Source organism: Canis aureus, chromosome 30 (assembly GCF_053574225.1).
Source record: "Canis aureus isolate CA01 chromosome 30, VMU_Caureus_v.1.0, whole genome shotgun sequence".
NCBI lineage: Eukaryota > Metazoa > Chordata > Mammalia > Carnivora > Canidae > Canis > Canis aureus.
In genome coordinates this window covers 38,554,608-38,572,433 of record NC_135640.1, presented here as the reverse complement: position 1 = coordinate 38,572,433, position 17,826 = coordinate 38,554,608, and the positions used below count along the sequence as shown (strand labels likewise).

The following is a 17,826-nucleotide window of genomic DNA, read 5'->3' as shown; positions in this document are numbered from 1 at the left end:
AGCTTCTCTTCACAAAGAGAATGGGGACGGACACCAGCATACAGTGATCACAGCCCACCGCACGCCCCTGCACCCTTAGAGCCCCCAAATGGGATACTTAGGACAATGTCTGGGGCTGGTGGATAAACAAGGTTGATAGAGAACAGCTGGAGAGAGACAACAGTTGTATTCTGAGTATGCGGTCATGGAGTGATAGGAAAGTCAGCCGCCAAGTATCATGAGAACTGTACTGTCATTGAGGCCATGCCTCTCCTCTTAAGGACAAGAAGGGACATGAGTGGGAGAGATATAAAGAGAGGGAAAACAGGTAGAAGGAGGTAGGAGAGCAGACTCTCTTCATGAGAACCATCAAGCGATGCTTCTGGAAGGAAGCTTGGTGCAAGTCTCACCACATCTAGTGCTGGGTTTAAAGCTCTAGCAGACAGGCAGGTGGCTCACAAGCTTAAGGCCAGGGACTCTCAGGTGAGGCTCCTGGCTCATTGGACACATTGTCTCAACTTCTCCATGCCCCACTCCTCTCAGCTACAAAGCAGGGACTCTAGTACCACCGTGATTTGTTTCAAAAACCAGATATGATCATCCACGGAGAGCCCTTCACATGACCCTCAAGCACGCAGTAAACATTCCCCACTATGTGATGTGCAAGAAGAGACAGTGTTTTTGAGTTTCTTCCAAATTTCTTCTTGTGATTGAGTTCTAGTTTCAAAGCATTGTGGTCTGAAGATACGCAGGGGACAATCCCAATCTTTTGGTATCGGTTGAGACCTGACTTGTGACCCAGTATGTGGTCTATTCTGGAGAAAATTCTATGTGCACTTGAGAAGAATGGGATGAGCACTGGGTGTTATACTATATGTTGGCAAATTGAACTTCTATAAAAATATATAGATAAAAATAAAAACAGTAAATTGATAAATCATTAAAAAAAAAAGGAAGGGATTGTGTTGACCTGCAAGATGGGATGCGTTGATTTATAAAAACAAGCCAAGAATGCCACAGACTTAAGTAAAACTGTTTCCTTCACACTTCTCACAACATTTCAACCCTCCACTCACCAGATGCACCCTGACACTGGTTTTAACTGGAGTGACACCTTCTGACTGGTCTTCCACATGATATACCTCAAGGGCCTCTCCAGCTCCCGTGAACTCAGTCATGATCACCTGAGGTGGAGCATGCTCTACACCCGAAGAGCCCAAGAAATCTGTTGGCCATCTAGGACTGATGTTCTAGTCATCTTAGAGGAGCCAGTTGGCGGCCAAAGTTTTCAAGACCTTCCCACGTTTGTAATAATGACCCAAAGTAGAACTTGCACAGCAAAGGATGGTCTTCGAAATCTCTTACACTCATTTTTTACCGCCTCTTGTCTAACAATGAAGAAATGAAAAGCAGAAGAGCCTCAGGACCTGGGGTCACAGTGGTGAGCTGGGACCCAAACTCAGACCTTCCCACTTTTTCCTACTTTTCCCTCTGATTTCACTCAGTTGACAGCAAAAAGACCTCCTGGTGGACCACATCCGTGGTTCCTCCTCAGCCCTGCCTCCCATGTCGATAAGACTACAACAGGCTCCTCTTACCTTCTGGAGCCTTACGACTCTAGCAGGTCACCAGGAGGTAGCCTGCCATATGCACTGATGCCCCCAAATCACTGCAGCCCCCTCTCCTTCCAACCTTATAAGGTCAACTTGTAAGACAGGTCCCAAAGGAATCTCATTACAGCCCTAAAGTTTTCTGGGGAAAGACCACACCGTGGTCACACACTAACACGCCACCTGAGTACCCAGAATGCACTGTCTGCCACAGAGGCAGGCTGATGGGAGACGAGGAACTGCTGCATGGACAGTGCCCCAGAGGCATCAGGAGCAGGGGAGAGGCAGCCAGGGCCTGGGTCAAGGAGGCAGGACTGGGGAAAAGTCAGAAACAGCTAAGACTACTCCTGTGTCTGGGCATGGCAGGAAAAGAGGGACAGTGAGGCTCCTACTGGGAATCCTCCCTTATCCCTGGACCAGTTTTTCTGATCCAAGGATCCCTCTGATTTGGGATTTTAGAAAAAGAAAAAAAAAAAAGAGGCCTGAGGAGGGAAGTCAGAAATGATTCCCCAGGGAAGCCACAGCCACTGTGCCAACTTGGCTCTTTCCACGAGCCCCGAGTTGCATCTTACGAGGAAGGACAAAAGAAGAGAAATAGCCAAATCTCCACCCCGAGGAGAGACGGCTCTCCCCACGGCAGGGTGCCGAGAGCGCTCTGCCCCCACTCGGGGTGCAGCTCGGTGGGGGTCCCGTGGACGGAGCCCAGCGGCGGGGATGTGGCCAGTGCCGGGATGACCGAGACCCAGGCTTCTCCGCCAGGAGCCCCATCTAGGCAGCTCCTGCAGGACACGCAAACCCACCTGAAACCCTGGTGCAAGGTGGGGAGAGCCTCTCGCTGCAGGCCCTGTTTGCCCCAAGCCAGCAGACTGCGTGTGTGACCAAGAAGACGTGCAGAGCACACACCCTACCTTACAGGTGGGAGATGAGGCAGCGGGAGGCCAAGTGGGAGCTCTTTGCATTTGAAGCTGACCCCTGCATCAAACGGGAGGCACCCCGTCCCGAGCCCTCTGCTCCCCTGACAGCATCACCTGCGGTCTCGGCTCCCACCATGAGTCAACTGGCCTTCAGCCCTGCCTCATGACTCAGAAGCTGGATCCTGATAGTGTGAGGTCCTGGGGCCTCCTTCCTCTCCCTCAATCCTATCGGCTGTGGTGTGTGCAACCCTGCCCTGCACAGAGCAAATAGGAGAAAATGGTAAATAAGACCTTTCATCAAACACAAATCCTCCCTTTCCCTCTGCTGCCCCTTTCACTCTGCAGAGCAAACAGACCAATCGGGGCAGAGCCACGGGAAAGATCAGCGTCCCCCTCCCAGTGTCCCCCGGCGGCCGGCTGTGGTGACCACCCAACTCAGGGTCCCGCGCCACCCTCTCGCTTCCTCCCCTGCCTAGGATCCCAGCCCGCCAGGCATCTCCATGAACCACTGGCTGCAGCTGGGACCGAAACGCATCTCTTCGACTCGCTGCACCCTCTCATCTGCAAAATGGGGATCACTCAGATAGTCGCTCCTCTGCCTGCTCCTGGGCCTCCTGCGAGCCGTCCATAAATTGATCCCAAAGGCGGACCCTGTCACCCCTCTACCGAGGTTCTTTCTCAGCTCCCTGGAGTAGCAGCTGGCTGTCCCTCTTGGCAGGGGGTTAGACACTCTCCTCTGGCCACTCTCGCTGCACCTGCACAACTCTCACCATCGCCAATCTCTCACTTAGCACAGGAAAGAAATAGGCAGACCATGAAAAGCAGAAGGGAGAAAGGGAAGTGCAAGGGGTTTGGCAGCAGAGAAACGGTTTGGTGTGGCTGCTCTGAGGAAGAAAACGGGAATCAGAACACGTCAGGGGTTGGGACCGTCAGAAGCAAACTGAGAAGGGAGGGAAGGATCCTGAGGCCCCTGCAGGTCCCACTGATGATGGCAGGAGGCCCCAGCATCACCCCTGCGCCAACCACCACCCAGCGGGACCTTCTCAGCAAACCGGTATGAGCAGATACCTCCCACCCCCACACTCAGTCTTTGTTTAAATATTTTAAACACATCCATTTGGGATAAAGACCAGATAGCCCCTAACATTATCACATCTTAGAACCCTACTTAGTATTGCATCTATCAACTTCCGTTTGCCCCAAACTCCACCCTCCAGTTACCAGGCTATTCCTAAATTTACCCAACTCATCAACTCTTTCTGGCCCCAGGGCCTTTGCACAGGCAGTGATCAGCCTGGCACGCCAGTCTCCTTCCTCAGCTCCCAGTCTTATTGTCTCCTCCCCGAGGAAGCCTCCCCAGACTTCCACTTTAGGTTGAATTATCCTATTATCCTATAACAGGCTTTCAAAGCATCGAAGCAATCATCACAATAGTGATTTTATACTGATTTTTCAACTAACACTTGATTCCCCAGCTAGGCTCTTAGCTCTTTGTTAGCAGGGACTATGCCTGGCTTTGCCCATCACCACATCCCAGTGCCTGCAACTAAATAGCACATAATAGGTCCTACATGAAATATTCACTGAGTAAATAAATAAGGGTGTCGGATTCTAAATAAACCATTACGTGGGGACAAGGTGGAGAGGAGAGAGCTGGCAGGGACCCTTTGGATGTGCATGAAGGTTGCTCACAGCTAATTCAAAGCCAAGACTACAAATGAAGGAGTCCCTGCCCCAAGACTTTCCAAGATGAAACATCCAGGGGCCCAGGCTTTTGTGATGGACCCCAGCCCCCAGGGGGTGGGGGGGTATTGGAAGCAGCCCGTAACCCTCTCCCCTCCTGGAACAGCCATCCCCGGGCCTCAACCAGAGCCATCCCTTCATTCAAAACAGAGCTTCAGGAAAAACATCTCAGGAAAATGGTAGGCCCCATAGCACATCCCTTTCCCGCTGAGCTGCTAGGAGACTTTTTGCCACTGTGGCTGAAATAGCCGCGTTGGAGCCTTGCCCCTAAAATGTGTGCTGAGCGTGGCCTGCTGGCCCCACAACAAGTCCTTACGCTCCACGAGCAGGGACGGTGTTTCGCTGTCCACTCTGCACACAAACGTTTATGCAGCAACCTACTAAACACCTCTCACTGCACGTGCCATAAGCCGGCCTTTCCGAACATCTTTGCCCCCAAAATACATGTTCACACCACAGCCTGGGCCCCTGGGCTTACTGTGGCCACGTGTACCCCAACCAAAACTTACAGAACAGTCCTTACAGCCCATAACACACTCTGATAGTCCCTATCCTATTTTTTTTTTTTTGCCTTTTTAGTTTCTCAATAAATATTGAATATTGGGGGAGAGGATATCAGGGTGACCAAAAGGGGGCATTTGCGGAAGGTGTTTGGTCTCACTGTTGATACAAGAAGGTGTTCCATCTGTGAAAATTCATCAAGCTTGACCTCTATGACTTGTGCACTTCTCTATATGTTTGTTATGCTTCAGTGCAGTGCCTTAAAATTGCTGCATGAGGAATACAGGACAGGTACCCTCTAGGGTTTAAAGCCTAGTTGGGGGCAGCCCCGGTGGCTCAGCGGTTTAGCACCACCTTCAGCCCAGGGGGTGATCCTGGAGACCCGGGATCGAGTCCCACGTCGGGCTCCCTGTGTGGAACCTGCTTCTCCCTCTGCCTGTGTTTGTGCCTCTCTCTCTGTCTCTCTCTCTCTCTCTGTCTCTCATGAATAAATAAAATCTTTAAAAAATGAAAAATTAAAAAAAAAAATAAAGCCTAGTTGGGAAAACAAGATAAATACACCTGAAGCAAAGAAATCTAGACAAGACGTAATCTGGGGAAGCCAAATCTGGCCGCCCCAAGGACCCCGCCATCTGCTCGCTCCATCTCCTGTAAAGCAGAGTCTGATCCGGAGACCCTGGCCTTGGACACCCTGGAGTCCTTTCCGACTGGCTCCCTGGGGGGAGATGAGGGTCAAGGAGAAGCTGATGGGAGGAATGGCAGGCCTCACAGGCAGTGGACCTGTCCCTGTCAATAAATGGGAGCTGGGATTATGACCCTGAAAACTACCAGGTCAGGAGGGCTTCAGGGAGGCAGTGATGCCAGGATCAGACCGTCCTTGAAGGCCGGATATAAACAGAAGAAGAGAAAACTGGGCAGATGATGGGACATTTCAACAAGAGCCATGAGTAATAGGGAAAGACGGGGGCGGGGGGCGGGGGGGCAAATGCCCACAACAGGGACAAACCAAGGAACAGGAGTGGTGGGCTGCAGGCACATGAAGGGCACAGGCAGGGCCACCCCCACCACTCAGCAGAGCAGAAAATGGGCCCCATAGAGGAGACTCCGCTGTGAGCAGGGCCCGAGGAAGAAGCTTCTGGCAGCCACATGTCCAGGCCACCTCGCTGGGCTCCCTTCCGCCCACTTCAAGCAGATGCCCAGGCTCGTTCCACCAAGCTCGTGGGAGCCCTACCTGCCAGCCCAGCCAGGACGACCAGCACGGCCGGGATGCCTTTCCAGCTACTGTCCATCTCCACACGTTTCCTTCAGTCCTGGGAAAATAAAGCAGGCAGGTAACAGCCCATCATGATGAGCATTCGCCGTTCAGAGGACGCGGGGCCCCTACCAGCCTGTGGGTGCCTGTGGATGGATTAGTCAGAGCCACTCAGTGTGGGTCAGCAGCACCAGGCTCCCTCCCCCAAACACTGGATCAGAAAATCCAGGGATGAGCCCAGAAATCTGTCTAAGCAATAAAATAAGGAGCCACTTCTGGCACGTGCTCAAGATCGAGAATCGCCGTATTAAATGATCTTACTCCCAAGTCCATATGTAAATCATGGACTGCAGATGGCACAACGTTTCCACGGAAGCCCTCCCTGCGCCATAGGGGCAGGGGCCTACTGCCCACCCTTTCAAACGTGATGTTTTCATCAGAGGAAAAAAATAAATCCTGCCCGCAACAGGTTCACATGAACAAAAGGGAAAACGGGCGATAAAATGAAGAACTAGAACATAAGCTTATTAGAAGTTGCCAAACATACAGAGGAACATAGAACAGGAGCGCGTGTGCAAGTGGTTGTGCGTGTGGAGTGGGCTGGCTATGACTACCTCTAGGGAAGTCAGAGAGAGGCTCCCGAGAAGGTGCTCTGTGAACAGTGGGGGAGGGAGGTGGGCAGCCGCATAGGTATCTGCAGAGGAGCAGCAGGTGCAAAGGCCCTGGGGTGGGACCGTGCTAATGCGATTGAGAGGGCTCTGCAGCTAGGGCAGGGCGAGGGAGAGCAGCACAGGTCAGAGCTAGGGGAGGTCAGGGTAGATGCAGTAAAGCCTTGCTGGCCCCCTGGCAGGGGTCCTGTCCTGTACACGTCTTGGCCCTTCCTGCCAATCCCTTGTTCTTGGATAAGCCTCTTGCTCACCTTCCAGCCCCGCATGTTGTCTTTTTATTTTCTCCTTCTCCCCGCGCCCAACCTATGCGATGCCGTCGCGGAAAGTCACCCACTGGCCATGCTGGGAACTGGCCACAAAAATGACAGCCCTTTAGCCTCAGAAAAAGGCTCTTTTTCTTTCACATGTGCTTCACCACCGCCGTGTGGAACACGGCGCCCTAACCAGGGGATGGTTTTCTGTGGCTTTGGCATCCGCACAGATGTCCCAGCCCCATCAGCAGGTGGAGAGGGAGCCACCCGGACCCTCCAAGATGTGGGGCAGCGGTTCCACCAGAGACCGCCCCCCACCCCCACCCTGGGATTTTGTAACGAGCTGGCACCTACGCGGAGCTTCATTCTCCTTTCTTCTCGTTCAGGCCGAAAGAGGCGGACCCCACGGCAACACACACGCAGAAACACAAGACGTGAAGCAGGGCACCGATAAATAACCGCCACGCCTCGGTCTGGTCTGCGGAGCACACAGCATCCCGGTGGCTGAATAAAACTGAGTGACGGTGTGAAGCATCGGGAAAATGCTCGGGCCTGTAACCCGTTTCCCATTCAGGTGAGATACTGGGTGTTCAGAGCTCGTGAGGAGGAACACGGGCTTCCCACCCCTTTGTTTCTCTGATGTGCCGGGAAAGCAAAAAGCAGCATGTGTGCAAAACTGTAGCCACTCATGTGCATAAGGTAAGGTTCACAATATGTGTGCTGCAGCCCCCTGCCCGGCGCGGGGGTCTTCAGTGGGGGGGTGGGGGGGGTCAGCCCTGCAGGAATCTAAAACAGGCCAGAGACCCCCACAAACGGGCCTCAGCAGCCGCACACGAACCAAACTGAAATCTCAGCCTTCCTTCCCAGCCCCGTTCCAGACCCCGAGCCAGGAAGCACCGAATGAATCATTTACTGATTTCAGGGTTCGACGAGCACGACTCAGCAGCTCGGCCGACCAGGCCCTGCACTGGGCCCCCAGCGTGCTGCTCCCCGGGCGCGGCTGGAGGAGAAGCCGAAGCTTGCACCTTCTCCCCAAAGCAATAAATGACAATTGCGCAGCCAGCGCTATTGAAACTGCCGGGGCAGCTTGAGGTCCCCTGGGGAATCCTGATAACGGAGCTGAGTCAGGCCTGGGACAGGGGCCAGAGTGCTGCATTTACGACGGGCTCGGTTGTGCCGCCGTCGGGCTTATTCTCCGTAGAAGAAGGGACTCGGTTTCCAAAGAGCCCAGAGGAACCCACAAGGCGGACGGGGTAGGAGCACCCCGAGAGCTGCAGGAGCCCCGTGCCAGGATTGCTGCGAACGCACAGGTGTGCCGGGCTGGGTGTGAAGGGTGCACGCAGGAAAGAGCTGTCAGAAAGCCGATTCCAGGTTCTCACTGAAATCAGACCCTTTGTTTTAATCAAATGAGGACCTGTGGCAGGTAATTTGCAAGTTAGTACCCCTAGAGAGTGGTCTGAAGTCATCCCTGAGATGGAACTGACTTCTCATTCATTTTGGTCTTGGAGACTGGAAGTGCCTGCTTCTAGTAGAAAAACTGCAAAGTCTTAAAACCTGACACCTTATTAAATTGTATTAAATAGATGGGATTTAACCACCAACCAATTCCTTACAAGGGTTAAACAGGAGGAGGGATCTCAGGAAGGAGATGGCTGATGTGATCATCTCCCTTAATTACTCACACGCACATTTCTGGGTTCCTGGAAATAGCGTGATATCCTAAGATCCGAAGGCGCCTGCAAACGTCCCGTTGTTACAGGCCGCGCCACGAAGCCGAATCCCAAAAGGAAGGACGAGTGCGTGTCAGGGTGGGTGAGAATTAGCTGCAGCCAAACACATGCCAGGGGCTGCCTGCACACGTCTGTGCGCAGATATAAATGGGCACCAGCACAGCTCCCCTCGGACACACCCGCCCCTGCACCCCGACCTCCGGAAGGGCTGCCCTGCCTGCCCGACTCAGGGCCCTCGGAGGGCTTCCGGAGGCTTCGGAGCAGCTCTCCTTCCCACGGGGGAGGACACACGGCGTTGGCAGGTGCACGGAATGAGCAACGGGGCCACGGTGATTTTCCAGCCCTGCAACCCTGACCTCCCAAACTCCAGCGGGGGCTCGGCTTCCCCCGCACCCCAGAGCGCAGCGCCCCGTGAAAGGGGGCTCTCTTAAAACCATCTTGAGTTCCTCAACTCCCAGAGCAGCCTCCTTTTTTAATGTTTAACTTTGTGGGAGTTGGGAAACAAAGAGTATGTGTCTGATCCCGAGCCGCTTCTCCTGGGAGAGCAGCTCGAGGCCTGCGGCCAGGCGGCCCGCCCCTCGCCCGAGACAGGTGCCTGGGGACAAGCCCGCTGGACAGACGCCCGGCCGCGGCCCGAGCAGGCTCACCTGCAGCACGACAGCCCCCGCCCTGGGGCTTCAGAGAAGGTCCTCTGATCCCAGAGGCATCTGGCCCACCGTCCTCCGCCTCGCCCCACGCAGACGCAGACACAAACCTGTGTGGCCGCCCAAGAATCCCGACCCACGTCACCAGTCAACAGGAAGTTCCTCGCGAAATGGCTGTGGCACGTCACAGGCCGGGCCATCAACACAGGGGTGGCCTCTGCCTGCACCGGCCCCTGGCTCCCGGAAGGTGTGCGCGCCCCGGAGTGATGGTTTTTTCCTGCTAATCATTAGCCAGCCCCAAACAGCAGCCGGGGCAGGGTGGTGGGGCTGAGGATGGCAGGGCCACCGGGCCACCGGGCCACCACCGCTTCCCCCAGCCTCCACCCGGCTCCTCCTCTGGGCCTCTCGCCCGGTCCCACAAAGCCAAGCCCCGCCTGGGCCCTGCTGGCCTGGCCAGTGGTCGTCTGGCCGGGCCAGGGGTGGGGGTGGGGGCTTCCCAGCTGCAGACATGGGCCTGGACAGCCTCGCCGCCCTCTGGCGTCAGCGCAGGCCTGGGTCCGGCCCAGCCGGTTCCTTCTCGGGCCAGGCACCTGCACATCCCCAAGCGCAGGTGCTTCCCTGAAAGGCCAGAAGCCCTGATGATGAAGCCCTCTGGAATGCGGCCTCACCTCCCCGGGTTTGTAGGATGACCTCCGAGAGGTTTCCTCGGCCTCCCTCGCCCACACCCGGCCGGAACTGTGTGCTCTCGTGGGGTTCTCTCGGAGCATCTGGATTCTCTCCCCGCACTGCGTTCTCAGCTTGTCAGGGGACTCGGGGTCAAGAACAGAACAGACACCACCCGAGGGTGTGGATCCTGTACTTAGCGTAAGACCCCGAAACAAATAAATAGGGGGAAACGTTTCTCTCCAGTTGAACGGGATCAGAATATACCACCCCAAAAGATGCCAGTTTGGCAGAAAGATTATTTTACGCTGAAAATTATATTTGACATTTAACAGATTTTTTTTTTTTAAGTCTTCTCAGAGTTTCCCTTTTCTGGCTAAAAACAGCAGCTACTGGGAAATAAGGCTGCTGTAAACTCTTCTTCAGGGTGGATCTACCCACAGAAGGGAGAACACAAAGCCTACTCCAGATCCCTTCTCCAGGGGGAGTCTGTGACCCCGAATAAAATCGAAAGACCACTTATACCCGTGTAGATAAACATTATCACAAACTTTCCCATCTCCTGTCTGTTTTCCTGAAAATCTATTTGTCCTTCCAAAAAAAAAAAATCTATTTGTTTTTCCTATAAGATTCTTTCCCTCTTCACTTTCCCCTTCTAAATTAGGTATACAAGCCGTTAACTCTAATCACCTGGTGAGCCAGATGCTTCCTCCGTCGGTTCCCATATGCCTGCAGAATAAACCTTTACCCTGTTAACCTGTGTTCTGATAGTTTAATTCACAGGTTTCAGGCATGGCACCTAAGAGGGTGAAGGGAAAGACTTTTTTTTCCTCCTCCCCTACAAGGTCCTGTGCTAGGAGCCAGTCAGAAAAAATGGTGCGCACAACAGATAGATTCCAGAAATCAACACGTGAGTCAAATAATCTCTCAAATGCACACAAGATTGTAGCATTTTATTTATGAGCTATGTCCCTAAAAGCGAAGCATAATTCAAAACTCATAATTCCAGAACAATGAGCCACAAAAATGAACACCCAAGGCCAGTGTGGCCGATTTTGTTCCCTGATATACTTCTTAAAATTTTTTCTCAGTTCAGGTGACTCAGTGGTTGAGCGTCTGCCTTGGGTTCAGGGTGTGATCCTAAGGTTCTAGGATCAAGTCCCGCATCGGGCTCCCCGCAGGGAGCCTGCTTCTCCCTCTGCCTGTGTCTCTGCCTCTCTCTGTATGTCTCTCATGAATAAATAAATAAAATTTTTTTTTTTAATTTTCCTACTGTTTAGAGTATCAGCACCAGGAGTCGTGAGGACTGGCCTTTAGAGAAGAGTCTTAGCCTCAGCACTACCACTGGAGAATATTGTCGGAGCTTCTAGACACTTTAAGTTATGGTAACCGTGAGTGTGTAGGAGAAGGGGGAAAGAAATTTTCCTATATGCTCGTTGGTGTTGTGGCTTGGGCCCTGAAAATTAAATTGACAAAAGACACACAAGAGAAAAACAAGAGAATAAGGAGAGTTTATTAATACAGGCTGCATGCATACAGGTGGGGGAAACTCAGCGCAGAGTAACCCAAAGGAGTCTTCATGGGACAATACATTTGAAGAGAAGTGACAGGACAAAGGAAACGAAATGTAGGCTTTTAGGCGTGGCGAGCCGTGGAAAGGTGAATGCTTGGGAGAGGCTAAAGGGTTGTGTCAGGAAAGTTTGTTCCGTAGATTGTGATAAGAGTGTCCCCATGCAGGAGAGGGGAGGGCTCGTCTGGTGTCTGCTGTGTCTCACTTATCTTCAGCTTACCATAATTCCAGCATCTTCTGGTCCCCTGCAAGTGCCATAACAACCTGCGTGTGGAAAAACAGTAACCACCACAGAAGTGTCACAGCAAGTGCAAGGTCTACGCTGCTGACCCCGGGTGCGGACACTTCTGTCCACCAGCCACCCAGGGTGGAAACCCTGTTTACAGGTCATTGGAAATGCAGCTCTGAAGCTCTGCGGTCCTGAGGGACTTTTTTGGGGGGGCGTGGGGGGGGCAGGGGGCAGAGGGAAAGGGTACTTTAGAAGGTTTGCATTATTTCCAAGTTTAAGCAGAAAGATTTACTAAGATTTTTAGCCTATGCTATTTGAAAATCACAAAGTTCAGATTTACATAGAACATATTCACACTAAAATTCAAGTTGTGGCAAAGTCTCTAAAAGAAGCTTTGATGAAGGTGCAGGGGTTGGGAGGGGGTTTCCCTGAGGAAACAAAGTTTGAGCTCAGGTGGGGGTGGGTAGGAGGGTGAAGTTGAGGAGGATCCCCTCTTGAAGCAAGGCAAGGGGGGCGTCCGTGCAGCAGGTGGGCGGTGGGAGGTCCTCAAGCCCGAGGAAGTCAGAGGGCCTAGTGGGGCCTGAATGCAAAGGGATGAGGGTTGGAGGAGGGCAGGGTCTTCCTTTGGTCCAGAGGAGAGCCAGGGTCCAGACCAAAGGGTACAGTCAAGAATTGGGTTTTTATCTTCACATATAAAAAGAAATGTCCGAAAAAGCAGCGAAAAACTTTGAAATGAGCAAAGAAGTTCGTGGGGTGTCGTGAGCACACTATGAAGGTGCACACGTAAGGTGTGTCTGCCCCAGGGCCGGCTTTATTCGGTCCTCAAGCAAGGTTCACGCGATGATGAAGCAGGTCCAGGATTCCAAACTCAGGGACATTTCACGGCGTGTTGAACTTGGCTTCTTGCACGTCCCACAAAACAAGGCAGGAGACAGGCCACACAACAAATGAGGTGGAACAGGACGTTGTAAGTGAACCATCCCAGGCGAAGTGAGTGTGTGGGTGCACAGTGGAGATAAGGCCTCTGGCCCGTCCGGGTCCGCTTCCAGCTGGCACTGCCTCTTACATCCCAGCAGGCAAGGATCTCTGTTGCTCCTGGGCCTCATTTGGGCAGGACCTTCCGCAGCAGCTGTGTTTTTGAAGTGGTCAGATGTGGAGGGGTCAGTGTCTGGGAAGTCTGATGGTTTGCTGCAAAAATCCTCCCTTGTTGAGGGATGTCACCCGTCTGGGGCCCCTACAGGCCTCCTATGCTTCTGCTGGCTGTCAGGTCTGGGGGTGTCATCGGTGGGTGCTGGTGTCACCGGCCAATATCTGGTCTTGGCTGCAATGCCTTTGGCTCCTTACATCACTGTTTGATATGAGTCACTGCTTGACATGAGCAACTCCATCTTGCTCTCCACATGGAGTTACCTGATGCAACAGGACCTGAGCCATCTTCAATCATTATTGAAAACTCTAAGCGTATGATGGTTCATTCTATACATCAACTTGACTGGGCTACAAGGTGCCCAGACAGCCAGTTAGACACGATTGCTGGGGGTGTGTGTGAAGGTATCTTGGTAAGATGTTAACATTTGAATCCGGAGACTAAGTAAAGCAGATATGGCTCCCGAATGAATGCAGGCAGACTCATCTAATCCAATGAGGGCCTAAATAGAACAAAAGGGTGAAAAACAGTGAAATTTCTCTCTCTGCTTATTAATAATAGCAATTAATAATCCACCTTCTCCAATATCCAATGCTCTTGGATATTGGCACTCCTGGTCCTCAGGCCTTTGGACTGAGGGCTTCAGACTCTGATGAGAGCCACAGCACCAAGTCTCCCAGGTCTGTACTTCCTCACCCTCCCAAATTGCATGAGTGAGCTTCTCATAATACACCATACATATATATATACATGCATATCGTGCAGCTGTGCACCAGCAGACTCTAAGCCCAGGGTGGGCGGTCATCCCACGAGACTCAAGAATTGACCCAGAGACAGCAATCAACATAGGGATTCACTGGGGGAGCTTACATTAGGGAGTCCAGAAGTAGCTCATTGGGCAAACCACCTGCTGCTTTTATAATGTAGCAACTAGCCTAGCAACCACCTGTCACCTTTCCTCCTTGCATGGCCAGCATTCCAAGGACATGAAGACCTGCCATCTGGACACCCCTCATTATGTTCCAGGTTGGTTGTCTCCTGAGCACCTGACCTCAAACACTGAACAACACATTTTTCTACATTTCTTGCTCAATGGGAATATAGTGGGAGGATGAGATCCATATAGTCTCAAGATAGTGATTAATAGGGACGTTCAGGGTGTGCTTGCACAAACCAGCCATCCAGCACGTACCACACAACACACCTACTGGGTCTATTTCTAGAGAACCCGACTAATACAAAGCTCTAAGAAACTGATAGTAATACTAATTACTCCTGTATATGGATATATAGATATGCAAGTGAATTTTGGTGAAGATACGCTTGATGTTTGCTCTTCAGATATTGGCCAGTTTTGCATCTGTTTGGAAATTTTTCAGCATCCGTGATAGCGTGTACATGTGTGTTCTTGGAATTCTCCACTGAACCTGTTGTAATGTCTTGCTAGTTGGTTTCCTCATTAATTAGTGAGTTAAATAAAATCTCAGACATGTGTTCCTTTTTAGATTTATTTGTGTGAGAGTCACAGTCTTAAATCCCCTCAACAGGAGCCCTTTGAGGAACCTAAGTGAACAGGTGACATAATCCCCCTAGAATTTTTTTAATATTAAAAGTAATAATATAAAAGTGCTTACGCGTAACCATTTTTTTTCCTACAGAAAGAGCAATTTCATATTAGGCTCAACCTAAAATGAAGAATAAAATAAAATAAAAACCGTCTATAATCTCAACATCACCCATGGATAAGCATTATCCATTTTTAATGAACGGCTCCTATTATTTTCCTTATTTAAAAATTAATATGTATTTACTATGAAAAAGAGTTAGGAAATGCAGGTGATCCAAAAGGAGAAAAGTTTGAATCAGATTGCTTCTAAGCACACCATGCAGACAAGCTCTGTTAACAGCATGGCATGTATCTGCTTGAAAATGTTCATATGGGACCTATTGTTCAGTAGTCAGATTTTATTTACTTAATATATTACAAACCTCTGCCCCCAGTCAGTAAATACTGTAAATTATTTTTAGTGACTGTGCATAATTCCATCAACTGAAGGTAGCATCACTTACCTAAGCTGACTCTATCAGACTTCATGCCACACGAGGTGGTGAACACCGTGTCTGTTGGATCGGGAAGGCTACGCCTAATGATTTCCTTAGGGTCCGTTCTGCAGACTGCGATTGCTATTACAGAGACTGTAAAAAGATCTGTGATTGCTGGGGAAGTAGGGGAATAAATAGGCAGAGAAGAAAGGATTTTTAGGATAGTGGAAATACTCTGCATGGTACTGTAATGGTGGGTAGGTGTCATTACACATTTGTCAAAACCCATATCACGTCCAATACCAAGATTTAATAACTCTAAGGTCAACTGTGGACTTCGTGTGACTATGACTATCAATTGTAGATCCATCATTTGCAACAAATGTACCACTCTGGCCTGGGGATGCTGCCGGCCGTGGAGGGGATTATCCATGTGTGGAGGGAACTCTCTGTACCTTCTGCTCAATGTTGCTGTGATCCCAAAACTGCTCTAAAAAATAAAAAAATCTAGATGGGCATTAAGGGAGGGGGGGAACTTGAAGTAATGAGTACTAGGTATTGTATACAAGTGATGAATCATAAATATTACCTCCAAAACTAATAATAACAGTATATGTTAATAATATTGGATTTAAATTTAAAAATAAATAAATGAAAGTTTAAAAATAAAAGTAAGTCTATTTTTTAATGCAATTGCTGCTACAAAAGACACGCACATTGCAAGAAGTCTGAAATATCCTGGATTGGCAAAATCCCTCCAGGAAAGTTGCTTGTAGCAACTAATGTGCAATGCAATCCACACGATCAGCTATTTTAATTTTGGACAACTTAAAAATTAATTTAAAATTAAATTAATTTTGGACAATTTAAAAATTAATTTTAAATTAAATTAATTTTTTAATTAAATTTAAAAAATTTTAATTCAGTATTGTTTTCACTATAAAAGAAATGTGTTGTCAATGTAGAAAATGTGGAAAATTCAGGAAAAATAATAACATCATTAAAGCAGAACCCAAAACCTTGCGATCCAGAGAGACCCACTCTGGAATATTTCTTCTTTTTTTAAAAGATTATATTTATTTATTCATGAGAGACACACAGAGAGAGAGAGAGAGAGAGAGAGAGAGAAGCAGAGACACAGGCAGAGGGAGAAGCAGGCTCCATGCCGGGAGCCTGACATGGGACTCGATCCCGGGACTCCAGGATCACGCCCTGGGCCGAAGGCAGGAGCTAAACTGCTGAGTCACTCAGGGATCCCCCACTCTGGAATATTTCTTACAAAGCCTTCCAATCTTTAAAGTGTACATATGTGCATCTGTATGTCTACGAGTGTATGTGTGTATGTCAAGTATAATTTTTAACTTTTTGGTGAAGGATTATGTATAATTTTATATACAAAGTCTGACTTTTTTAACCTCACCCACTAAACTGGATTAAATAGTGTCTCCCCAAAATTCCTATCTCCCTAGAACCTCAGAGGATGACCTTCTTTGGAAATAGGGTCTTGGCAGATGTAGCTAGTTAGATTAGGTGAGATCCTACTGGATCATAGAGAGCCCTAATCCAGTATGACTGGTGTCCTTATAAGAAGAAAGAAACGTGGACACAGAGACATACACAGAAGGACATTCGCATGAAGACACACACAAGGAGCGTACAAAGTGATAACAAAGGTGGAGATTGGCCTGATGTGCCTACAAGAAACACCCAGAAGCTACAAGATGCAAAGAAGGGGTCTCCCCCAAACCCTTCAGAGGGAGCCAGGCCCTGCCAACACCCTGATGTCAGACTTCCAGCCTCTAGAACACAGAAAGAATAAATGTGTCTTATTTTAAGGCACTTCCATCAGTAGCCTAGGGAGCTAATACAACCGCTTAACCAAATGGCCTCAGTATCTTTCCATAAATTTATGTATCCTTACAAAACAATTTTAAGTGGCTAAAAAGTATTGTTTTGTGGATGGACCATCAGTTATTTAAAGAATTCTTTAAAGGGGAACCCTCCTGCACTGTTGGTGGGAATGTGAACTGGTGCAGCCACTCTGGAAAACTGTGTGGAGGTTCCTCAAAGAGTTAAAAATAGACCTGCCCTACGACCCAGCAATTGCACTGTTGGGGATTTACCCCAAAGATACAGATGCAGTGAAACGCCGGGACACCTGCACCCCGATGTTTCTAGCAGCAATGTCCACAATAGCCACACTGTGGAAGGAGCCTCGGTGTCCATTGAAAGATGAATGGATAAAGAAGCTGTGGTCTATGTACACAATGGAATATTCCTCAGCCATTAGAAATGACAAATACCCACCATTTGCTTCTACGTGCATGGAACTGGGGGGTATTATGCTGAGTGAAGTAAGTCAATCGGAGAAGGACAATCGTTACATGGTCTATTCATTTGGGGAATATAAAAAATAGTGAAAGGGAATAAAGGGGAAAGGGGAAAAAATGAGTGGGAAATATCAAAAAGGGATACAGAACATGAGAGACTCCTAACTCTGGGAAATGAACAAGGGGTGGTGGAAAGGGAGGTGGGCAGGGAGATGGAGGGATTGGGTGACGGGCACTGAGGTGGGCACTTGATGGGATGAGCACTGGGTGTTACACTATATGTTGGCAAATTGAACTCCAATAAAAACAAATAAAAACAAACAAATTTGAATTCCAGAGAAACAACAAAAAAATACAATAAAGAATTTTTTATTATTAAACATGAAGCTGCATCTATATTTTAGCTACTAGAAATCTTTGACTTGAAGAACCAACTTTCATGTATTATATAGTAGAATGTGATTTTATATCCTTCTTAATTTAACACTATATCATAAGCGTTGTTCCCTATCATTAAAAACCGTTCGTTCACACTGTCTCAATGGCTTCATG

General features: G+C 49.6%; 1 protein-coding gene and 1 long non-coding RNA gene across 9 annotated transcripts in view; both read right to left on the bottom strand.

The window, feature by feature from the left end:
* The window catches only part of IGSF5 (immunoglobulin superfamily member 5), a 43,726-nt gene extending 33,905 nt beyond the window's left edge, over positions 1–9,821 (bottom strand). Inside the window, exons 1-3 of one of the 8 annotated variants that reach the window (XM_077879257.1) lie at positions 9,296–9,817; positions 8,601–8,654; positions 5,979–6,057 (exon numbers count right to left, since the gene is read on the bottom strand). In XM_077879257.1, the coding sequence (XP_077735383.1) occupies positions 5,979–6,036 (58 nt within the window). In that variant the 5' untranslated portion in view covers positions 6,037–6,057; positions 8,601–8,654; positions 9,296–9,817. Of the gene's footprint in view, positions 1–5,978; positions 6,058–7,272; positions 7,397–8,600; positions 8,655–9,295 lie in introns of those variants that run through there. The other 7 variants (XM_077879258.1, XM_077879262.1, XM_077879260.1 and 4 more) reach the window with 7 other exon arrangements.
* Positions 9,822–11,450: 1,629 nt separating this feature from the next.
* Positions 11,451–15,522, bottom strand: LOC144301979 (uncharacterized). The gene is made up of 2 exons (XR_013368904.1): positions 14,972–15,522; positions 11,451–13,403 (listed from the first exon to the last, which is right to left on the bottom strand). It is a non-coding gene; the product is annotated as an uncharacterized LOC144301979 (long non-coding RNA).
* Positions 15,523–17,826: the final 2,304 nt, after the last annotated feature.